Source organism: Xyrauchen texanus, chromosome 9, assembly GCF_025860055.1.
Source record: "Xyrauchen texanus isolate HMW12.3.18 chromosome 9, RBS_HiC_50CHRs, whole genome shotgun sequence".
NCBI classification, from domain to species: Eukaryota; Metazoa; Chordata; class Actinopteri; order Cypriniformes; family Catostomidae; genus Xyrauchen; species Xyrauchen texanus.
The window spans coordinates 4436022-4447143 of record NC_068284.1 but is presented as its reverse complement, the minus strand read 5'-3'; the positions used below and the strand labels follow the sequence as shown (position 1 = coordinate 4447143).

General features: G+C 44.6%; 1 protein-coding gene and 1 long non-coding RNA gene across 2 annotated transcripts in view; one reads left to right on the top strand and one right to left on the bottom strand.

The window, feature by feature from the left end:
• Positions 1 to 145: 145 nt before the first annotated feature.
• LOC127649228 (uncharacterized) lies at positions 146 to 2207 on the top strand. Its single transcript, XR_007971273.1, has 3 exons — positions 146 to 288; positions 1750 to 1964; positions 2082 to 2207. It is a non-coding gene; the product is annotated as an uncharacterized LOC127649228 (long non-coding RNA).
• Positions 2130 to 11122, bottom strand: part of LOC127649227 (peroxiredoxin-6-like) — a 31647-nt gene continuing 22654 nt past the window's right edge. The window contains exons 2-5 of the mRNA XM_052134233.1: positions 4830 to 4986; positions 4536 to 4682; positions 3026 to 3172; positions 2130 to 2769 (exon numbers count right to left, since the gene is read on the bottom strand). Of these exons, the coding sequence (XP_051990193.1) occupies positions 2626 to 2769; positions 3026 to 3172; positions 4536 to 4682; positions 4830 to 4986 (595 nt within the window). The 3' untranslated portion in view covers positions 2130 to 2625. The remainder of the gene's footprint in view (positions 2770 to 3025; positions 3173 to 4535; positions 4683 to 4829; positions 4987 to 11122) is intronic.

Genomic DNA, 11122 nt, shown 5'->3' with positions numbered 1-11122 from the left:
TATGCATATATACAATTGACCCCTTGTGTCACTACAATCGGCACAATGTCGAGTGAGTGACAGAAGGAGTACAGGAGGGGTGTGCTTATGAGGTGTAATGTGTGATAACAGAAGTGTATAAACAAGTAAGCTTTGAATGAGAGGATCAGACGATACAGCTGGCGTCTCTGCTTTGTTGCTTTGCTCAATAGAGTCTAACATTTGACATCTGGAAAAATAATCTTCGCTGTCGAAATCTGAAATGTTTTGTAATCATTTGGCAACCGACTGCTGAGGGGAGTAAATGCAGTAAGAATTGTATTTCTTAATTCCAAATAATTCTTCCTTAAAAGTACTAAATTATTTATTAACGCTTTGGGAATCATAATTGTGAAAAGGAATTGGAAACCGAATCATTAAATTCCGTGATTCCCTTCTCTTCTCAGTTATGAAAATCAGCATTAAGAAAACAACAACAAAAACAATCAAAAGTTAAAACTCTGAATAGTCCTCCATTTTCTGTGTTGAAAATATAATGTTTTCATTTTAGATTTTGGGGGTTTTCATTAGATTCACCCCATAAACCTGAAAGATTCAAATTAACTTTTTACATTTTGAAAGTATTTAGAAAAGCAGTCTGTAATTATTTTGTGTTTCAGTTTGAGGAAAATTGTCTTGATGGGTTTTCTCAGTTTGTTGGTCACAATGTTTGGATGACTTTGCTGTATCTTGCAACTCTGAAATGCATATGCAATTTGTCTGAGGAAAAATCTTGTGCGACTATTTCTATTCTCACTCTATTATATGCAGCTTGGCACAAGACACATTATAGATGCCATGAGATAGGCAGGACATGACATCACAACCCTCTTCCTCTGCGGTGGTCTCAGCAAGAACACTCGTGCAAACACACCGTTTCACTGACTGCAGTGGTTAAACTGTGTGGCTTGCTTTCATTTGTGCATCGCATTCCACAGAAGAAAGCATGTTAAAGCATTGTCTTCTATTGTTTTCACAAAAAGCTTACAGGGTTATAAACCTCTAGTCATCACATTAAACCATCATTCACCAATTTCACAGCCTAATGGTGTCCAATCTAAACATCTGTGTTTTTCTAACACAACCTCGGTAAAAATTACACAGCAAATTACCTAGTGTTTTTGACTAACTCTGAGGACCTTTTGACCTTCTTCAAATACCATAACCAAAGCTTAATATCTTGTTGTGCTGCCAGGTACAGATTCATTATGGAGTCTGATCACAGACTCCTCACAACGGCGAATGAATCTAGCAGCACCAGGTATGATCTTCACCATAAATAATTTCCTTTATTATTTACAGTACATGTTATAATAACACATATAATGTGCTTTGATTCTTTGGACCAGTGTTTGACAGCAGCAATTATATGATATGAACATTTTCATTCATACTTGGTCTCTACATTTTAGTTCTAATTATTTAGTTCTATCATATAATATGCTGATGCTTCTTAAAAGTTCAGTTGATATATTTCTAATTATATCATATATTCTAAAAAAAAAATCTTAAAAACTGTCAAATTGTGAAAAGAGGCTGATGAGATTTAGAATGTGTCCCCTCGTCCTACGGCTCTGAAAATAACATCTCCCATGTGAATAATTGTAATTCAAATGTCATTTGCAAAACAAATCCATTCTGAAAATACCTGCGTAAAGATTTCTCCGAGACAGAATTGTAATTTTTGGGCAAACTGTTCCTATAATTTTCTTGTGCTGTTCTTCTGCGCAGGTCAACCTGTTGTGCTGCCGGCAGAGAGAGCTGGTAGGAGCCGCTGTTTTAGGAGCCTGTGACTCATCTGACTACAGCTCCATTCAGGTACAGCACTGCGCAATATAACTGCATGAGCAGTCTTTTCACAAACATTCTGCTGCTTTTTTGTAGGAAACAATGGAGAAAATGACCAAAATAGGGGAGGTGATCAGATCTAATCTTGAGCTACAGAGGTAAGATGAAATACATTAATGTAATTGGTGCAAATGATGTTGAGTATAGATCATTTGTTCATCTGTTTGTTCATTGTTCCAGTAAAATCTATATTTTCTTTTCTGTTCTCTCAACAGCTTTTACAGAAAGAAGTGTGCTGTGTTTCTGTGCCTTTATAATCACCAGAAGGAATACGTAAAACTGATGCATGATTGATGTTTGGAGGAATCACCAGTTAGACATTAGTGAGCTAACGCCTTGTCTCTGAGTGATGGACAAATTAAACAGTTGATGGAACGTGTACTACTCTAAATGAATATGTAGCATTTATTATCTGGAGATTCTTGAGATAAAGATTTGGTTAAAATGACCATAATGAATCCATAAAACCACTAGATTTTCAATAATCTTTCCATTTACTATACGCAACAAAGGGGTACTTTCACAAACACCCACACATTCCCATACACATACTGTTCTGCAAATTAAGCTGTCGTTATTACCCACAACTACTCATGAAATAAATGTTGAAATATAAGGAATTAAATCTGACATGCATAACATAGGTTTATTGCCATTTTGTCCAGGTCCGAATCTAGGAGGGTGCTGGGGTGTGCTTTGCTTTTGTTAACATATAGTCACTCCAGCTTTTCCAGCCCAGGGACAATGTCTGTAAATGTACTAATGATCAGTCGTAGAAGGCTGCTGTGTATAGCGTAGATAATTTTTTCCAGAGGGAAGATGTTTCGTGTAGACTCCAGCAGGAAAGAGCATGATGGCCTCCTCTTCAGGGATGCTGGGAGGCACCATCACACTGCCTCCTGCCTTGAAACAGCACAGACATAGAATAAACTTTATTACCTACTACTTACTAGTGACAGAAACAGAAAGAAGCTTGTTGTTTTGTGTAGGAAATATTACAAATTCTAATTTTGTCAGCTGTATTTAGTGTAAACTTATCTGTTACACATTTCAACTCATCTGTTATTTATATATTTCAAAAAGTTATCTAGTAATAAACTATTATGAGGATAGCTATATTGTAGCTTAGGAAGTAGTTTTCTCAATGCACATGTCTTACCTGCCAATCAACAGGTGTAGCTACACGTTTTTTTGTCGTTAACTGCAAAGAGTCAACCACACGGAGAATCTCATCGAAATTCCGTCCTGTTGTTGCAGGATAGAGAATCGAGAGCTTTAACTTCTTATCTGGACCAATTACAAATACCTGAACAAAAATGAACAAGTTTAGCTGGAGTGGATGTAATGTGAGTGTAAAGTGAAGAATTATTGTCACTTTCTACAAATAATGTACACTTTGTCACATCACTTTTAAGCAATATATTATACACCAAAACATTATGACCACTCACAGGTGAAGCAAATAATGTCAATCATCTCCTAACAAGGCCACATGTCAAGGTCTGCGTAGATTAGATGGTAAGCGAACAATCAGTTCTCGTAGTCAACATGTTGAATGCAGGAGAAATGTGCAGGAGTAAAGACCTGAGTAACTTTGACAAGTGCCAAATTGTTATGGCCAGCAAGGCTTGTGGGGTGCTCCCGATCAGCAATGGTGAATACCTACAGACAGTGATCTGAGGAGGGACAAACAACAAACCAGCAACAGGGTGTTGGGCACCCAAGACTCAGCGATGCGAGAGGGCAACGAAGGCTATTCTGTCTGGTCTGAATCGACAAAAGGTCCACTGTCTTACAGAGGGCACCTGATTTGAAATGTCAGAATGCAATTCGAATGTGACACAATTCTCAGTGTTACCACCAGGGGGTGCTATAGCGGGAATTAGTGCATAATTTCATTTCATTTTAGTACTTAATTTATCCAGTTCATTTCAGAGTGTTGGAACTGGAACTTGGAGCAGTGGAAGAAGGTCGCCTGATCCAATGAGTCTTGCTTTCTTTTACATCATGTGGATGGCCGTATACGTGTGCACCTGGCGAAGTGATGGCACCAAGATGCACTGTGGGAAGACAACAAGATGGTTGAGGGAGTGTGATGCTCTGGAAATGTTCTGCTGGGAAACCCTGGGCCCATACATTCATGTGGATGTCAATTTGACACGTACCACCTACCTAAACATCATTGCAGGCAAGGTACACCCCTTCATGGCAATGGTATTCCCTGATGGCAATGGCCTCTTTCAGCAGGATAATGCGTCCTGCCACACTGCACACATTGTTTGGGAATGGTTTGAGGAACATGATGAAGAGTTCAAGGTGTTGCCCTGGCCTCCAAATTCACCAAATCTCAATCTGATTGCGCATTTATGAGATTTGCTGGACCTACAAATCCATGGCGGCTCCACCTCGCAACTTACAGGATTTGAAGGATCTGCTGCTAATGTCTTGGTGTCAGATACCACAGTGCACCTTCAGGGGACCCAAAGCATATTAGGCAGGTGGTCATAATGTTTTGGCTCATCTATGTATATAACACATCATCTAACATAAAATTAATAAAGTGTAAAGGTAGATTTAAACATTTCATCATTTCATAAAATTGTGACACCCAGAATGTAACATCATTTGGACCCTTTCTACAGCATTCAATTTTTTTCAACTGCACTTACACATCGGGCAGTGAGTGGCATTCCAGTCTGATCCTTTTCCTCAGGGTCCAACATGCCCAGGGCCATGGCCAGTTCCCTCTTATCATCTGCTATGATTGGGAAAGGAAACTCGCTTCCAGATTCCTCATTATTGTAAGCCATGATGTCCTAGAAATAAATGTATATTAACCACATATTACCACCAAGTCCTTAAAGAGAAGAATTTTTGTGCAGCAGTTTTTAACATTTAAAATGACAAACATCTCCTTGATTCTCCTTGAATGAGTCACACCGGATGGAAAGAAGGTACTGTACCTTGCTCCAGCCATGATGGTCTTCTACGCTGTCAATGGATAGTGCGATCAGCTTCACATTGCGCTTGCAAAACTCAGAGTTGAGTTGAGCAGCTCGTCCTAATTCAGTGGTGCAGACGGGGGTGTAGTCCCGAGGATGAGAGAACAGGATTCCCCAGCTGATGGAGGAAACAGTACAATGAATCAATGAAGGGATCAATGAAATATCCATAATTCCATTTGTCTAACTTAATGGTTGAGCAATCCTGCTCTTGGAGATCTAACTTACTGCACATTTTAGTTCCAGTCCTGCTGGAGAAACCTTTTATGAAAAACCTCTATAAAGAGGTCCTTTTCTGCATAACGTGGCGGGGCTCATTTTTGATTATCACGGCCGAGAACCGACCCACCAGCCTGCTGGGTTCTCCTGCTGACCAGTACGCCCCTGATGTGCGTCAGGCCACCGGGAAAATGCCCGGTATGCCAGATTGCCAGTCCAGCACTGACTATATAGGAGAGTAGTTATGAGTGAGTTTAGTTAATAGAGAGTCTGAAGCCCTGTTCCAAATGGCACACTTGATGTGGACATGGCCATAATTTGCACATACCTGTGAAGTCCATAAGACAATATGGTGTCACATTTTACATTTTAGTGCTCAGAGAGGTGCTCACATGCACCCTCAATGTGCCCTTCGGCTGATCCTGCATCAGTGTAAGCTCCACAGCAGACTACTACCCAACAGTCCCCACTGCTGATCCTCTCAATCACAGTGGACTGGAGTTTCCGTGCCAAAGGAAAAAACATGGCGGATGAGGTGTTATCAATCGTGGAATAAATATTTATTTCAATAATCGTTTTTCCTGATTGGCAAAGATAGATCACTTTCTTTTCTTAGCAATAGCAATATCTAGTCTACTGCCGATATATATATACCTGCAGAAGTGTGGATGTGTGTATAAATATAATGCTTTTTACGATATATGGCGGTGTGTGAGACGTATGTTCTCGTTTCAATACATTTGAGTGTTTTAAGCACATGTGTGCAACCAGCCAGGTGTCTGAATCATGTTGATTAGTTCCCTAAACATTTAAAAACATGGGGTTTTATTGTTGTTATATGTGTGCTTTGTATTTCAGAGTTTCCTGGTTCAATTCTTTAATGAACAGGTGCTTTGAGCCTTCCCTCAGCACAAATGTCCCGGGATGCAACTTTTCCTCCCGACGCAATACTACCTGCTCCCTCCCCCCTGCTGCGAAGCCCCACCAGGTATGTCAAATGTGACCGTCCCCTTAGTGCCCCTCGGGATCAGCTTGGATGCGTGGCTTTCGCTCTCCAACCCATCGTGTTGGCTGGCCAGGACCATCTGACTCAGTTACGTGATTCAGTTCGCCAGGCGCCAGCCCCGTTTCAGCGGTGTCCGCTTCACTTCGGTGCGCAGCGAGAACGCCAACAAACTGCAGGCTAAAATCGCAACCATTCTAAGCAAGGACGCAATAGAGCCTGTCCCTCCAGCTGAGATGAGGGAGGGTTTCTACAGCCCTTACTTCATCTTACTCAAAAATGGCAGTGGGTTTTGGCCAATCTTGGATCTGCGAGTTCTCAACCGGGCCTTACACAAACTTCAGTTCAAGATTCTCCAGTTCGGGCGTATCAGTACAAGGTCCTCCCCTTCGGCTTGTTCCTGTCCCCTCGCGTCTTCACGAAGGTCACAGAGGCAGCCCTTGCCCCGCTAAGGGAAGTGATGATTCCACATACTCCACTACCTTGATGACTGGCTGATTCTAGCTCACTCTCGAGAGTTACTGTGTGCACACAGGGGCCGAGTGCTCAGGCACCTCGGCCGCCTAGGGCTTCAGGTCAACTGGGAAAAGAGCAAGCTCTCCCTAGTTCAGAGCATCACTTTTCTCTGCATGGAGTTAGACAGTCTCAATGACAGCCCGCCTCACAAACGAGCGTGCACAGTCAGTGCTGAATTGCCTTACTTCACTCAAACTAGGCACCACGGTCCCTCTCAAACAGTTCCAGAGGCTCCTGGGGCATATGGCATCCTCGGCGGCGGTCGCACCGCTCAGGTTAATGCATATGAGACCACTTCAGCACTGGCTTCAGGCTCGAGTCCCGAGATGAGCATGGCACCACGACACATACCGTGTATCACCCCTTCCTGCCGTCAGTTATTCAACACTTGGACAGACCTCTGTTTTCTGCAGACAGGAGTCCCCCTACAGCAGGTGTCCAGATGTGTCGGACACCTCCAAACTGGGTTGGGGCTCTGTATGCAATGGGCACGCAGCAGCTGGTCCCTGGACAGGACCGCAGCTACGTTGGCACATCAACTGCCTAGAGTTGTTGGCTGTACGTCTTGCCCTGCAGAGGTTTCTCCTGCTGATTCGAGACAAGCATGTCTTGATCCATTCAGACAGCATCGCGACAGTCGCGTACATAAATCGACAAGGCGGCATGCGCTCTCGTCATTTGTCACAACTCGCCCGCCATCTCCTCCTCTGGAGTCAGTAGTGACTGAGGTCGTTGCACGCCACTCACATCCCAGGCAGCCTCAATACGGTAGCGGACGTGCTGTCGCGACAGGCTGTGCTCAGATGACTCCACCCCCAGGTGGTCCAGCTGATTTGGGACCAATACGGCGAAGCACAGGTAGACCTGTTCGCTTCCCAGCACAACTCCCACTGCCTGCTCTAGTACTCCTTGACAGAGCCTCCCCTCGGGACAGACGAACTGGCACACAGCTGGCCACCTGGCTGTGCAAATACGCATTTCCCCCAGTGAGTATTCTTGCACAGGTGTTGTGCAAAGTCAGGGAGGACTAGGAAAAAGTCACTCTAGTGGCCCCTTATTGGCCCACTCAGACTTGGCTCTCAGATCTCATGCTCCTCGCAACAGCACCTCCCTGGCGAATTCCCCTGAGGAAGGACAGTCTTTTTCAGGGATGGTGCACCCTCTGGCATCCGCGCCCAGACCTCTGGAACCTCCACGTCTGTCATTTGGATGGGATGCAGAAGATCTAAGTGGCCTACCACAGCTGTCATAGACACGATCAACCAAGCCAGAGCTCCCTCTACCAGGCAGCTTTTACGCCTTGAAGTGGCATCTGTTTGCAAACTGGTGTTCTTCCAGATCTGAAGACCCACAGAGGTGCGCAGTCAGGTCAGTGCTCTCATTTCTGCAGGAGAGGCTGGAGGCCCAGCTGTCCCCCTCCACTTTGAAGGTGTATGTAGCCGCTATATCTGCCCACCACAACGCAGTGGATGGTAAGTCCTTAGTTAAGCACAACCTGATCATCAGGTTCCTTAGAGGCACCCGGAGGTTGAATCCTCCCAGGCCATGCCTGTTCCCCTCATGGGATCTCTCCATGGTCCTTTCCAGCCTTCAGAGAGCCCCCTTAGAGCCGCTAGAGACAGCTGAGCTAAATTCCCTCTCCTTAAAGACGGCCCTCCTGACTGCGCTTGCCTCCAGCAAGAGGGTTGGGGACCTGCAAGCATTCTCTGCCAGCGACACTTGCCTGGAGTTCGGTCCGGCAGATGCACATGTCATCCTAAGACCCCGACCGGGCTATGTGCCCAAGGTTCCTACGAGGTTGCTTTGTGCACCTACTTAGATCGCACACAGAGCTTTAGACGCTCTGAGCAGCTCTTTGTTTGCTTTGGTGGACAGCGGAAAGGGAACGCTGTCTCCAAACAGAGGCTTACCCACTGGGTCGCTGACGCCATTGCACTGGCCTGTCACACCCAGGCTATGCCCGCCCCCTTGCGGCTTCGAGCACACTCTACGAGGAGTGTAGCATCCTCATGGGCACTGGCCAATGGCACCTCCCTTGCAGACATCTGCAGAGCGGCAGGCTGGGAAACACCCAATACCTTTGAGAGATTCTATAATCTCCGGGTTGTGTCGGTCCTATCACGTAGAACTCAGAAATATGGTACAGCTGACTGGGTGTACCACTTGCACATAGCGCCTTTCCCCTACACTGAGGTGAACATGTACACTCTTACTCCCAGACGAGACCACAAACTCATGCTCCCTGGATGTTCTTCCTCCTAGCCCTCTGGCTCGTGAATTCAGCAGAGGAATTCCCGACCAGACCCACTACGGGTACTAATTACTCTGGAATAGGTGCTCCCCAGGTGCCAGTTATTACAGTAACCCCCTGTGCTGTATTTTCCACGGTTCGGTCCTCCTGTCAGGCAGACCCCCCCCACCCTGGTCGCTGTGTTTTTAGAGCTCCTCCCTCATCAGGCAGGACCTACTACCGCACCACTTCCATGTGTGGCTTGTAAGCAGATGTGATATATTTGCCACATGTTTGACCTCCCCAGCCTGGGCAAGTTGTGGTCTCTGCGGGGTCTTTTCCCCCTGAAAGAACAGGATTGGAAAAGATCACCTTCCCCAATGCGTATTATAACGTTAGATGGCCCCAGCCACGTCTAACACTCTATGAGAGAGAACATAGTGAAAGAAAAGGCCGCGGCTGGCACTTGTTCCCCGCCTCAGGTATTTCGGAACCTAAAATGTTTATGATGTCTTATGGGGTGTTGGAGAAGGTTATGTGCAGTCTGATGCACCTGCCCCTTTGGCTCGCAACAGCTTGCTTTGCACCAGCATCAGCAGTTCACGTAACATGGTTCAGCGTCGGTTCAGCGTCGTGGCATTATTGAATAGGACCCTTAGTGTCACTTCAATCAACACAATGTGAGTGACAGACGGGGAACGTGTAGGTTACTATTGTAACCCCCGTTCCTGGATGGAGGGAACGAGACGTTGTGTCCCCCTGGCCATGACACAGTACCAACCGCTGTAACGGCCAAACCTTATTCTCAGCTCCTCAGTACAAAACCTAACTAACAGATGCACGATTCTTTCCTTTTATACCCGTTTGTCCGGGAGACGGACATACAAATTCTGTTTGCCAATTTCTCATTGGCCATTCTCAAATTCAGAGGGAACAGTGGCTCCCGAAAGAAGCCCCTAGTGTCTCTTCAATTGACACAATGTCTTGTTCCCTCCATCAGGGAATGGGGGTTACAACAGTAACCTAGACGTTTGATATAATAAAGAAAGCCACCTCAAATCTGCTCACTGAACTCCTGGACTCATTCGATATGAATTAAATACTTATCGAGTCACCTCGAAATCATCACAATTTATTTGTTCTTTGACTGTTGTATAAAATATCACTCTCATCATGATGATGAGAGTGATATTATCAGCAGGGCTCTGATTACCTGCAGACTTGTGCCTACGGCTAGATCACAGCCATGCTGATATATGGACACAACATCACTCTTTCTTGTGTGGTATTGCTTTACTAGCATTTGAGTTCTGGGGAACTTTCTGCAACATTCTGCAAGGACAGATTCAGTGTGTGCATTTCTTCAGAAAATGTAAAGTCTAATTTTTGAAATCCATAGACTTTTTAAGTGTTAAAAACTTAAACGATTGAGTACAAAATTGAGGTTATGGGGAATACCCATAATCCCTTGCAGTTTAATTATGTTTCCTTGGTCAAAGGGGAGTTAAGTTTTTTTTAGATGTTAGTAAGAATTTATAGAGGTTGTAGTGTTCTTTTGTAGTGTTGTTTGTGTTTTTTAAATAGTTGTTTCATGTAGTGTCACAATTAGGGTGATCTGTGTCCCCTCCGGTCAAGTTGGACCATGTTGACTCTATCTCAGTCCTTCTTGTGTATGTGCAACTAAAATACAGGTACATATGCATTTCTGTGGAGAATTAAGCTTACTTAATGATTGACCTAGAATTGACCATTTCTGCAAATTATACCTTTGTGCCAACTCTTCACCCTATACACGAATGAATGCACTGCAAAAGACTTCACTGTCAAGCTCCTGATGTTTGCTGATGACACCATGGTCATCGGCCTCATCCACGATGGTAATGGCGCATACAGATGGGAGGTTGATCAGCTGTCTGTCTGGTGCAGTCACAACAACCTTGAGCTGAACACGGAGGAGATGAAAAAGGACTTCAGGAGAAATGTTTGCGGAGATTCCAGACTTAGCCATCGGGTATCCGTGGGGTTCTCCGTGCACCGAGCGGACAGAGAGAAAGACCTCTCAGGTAAAAGCAGAGGAGGTGGTGTATGTTTTATGATCAACAAATCCTGATGTGATCAGAGGAAAGTACATTCAATCAAGTTTTTCTGCTCTCCTGATCTGGAATTTCGATATGGAGGTCTACGCTGATACCGTTATGTGTTTCATCAGGCAGTGCATAGATTATGTAGTGCCGAACAAAACAACAAGGATCTACCCTAACCAAAACTGTTTACTCAAACGGAAAT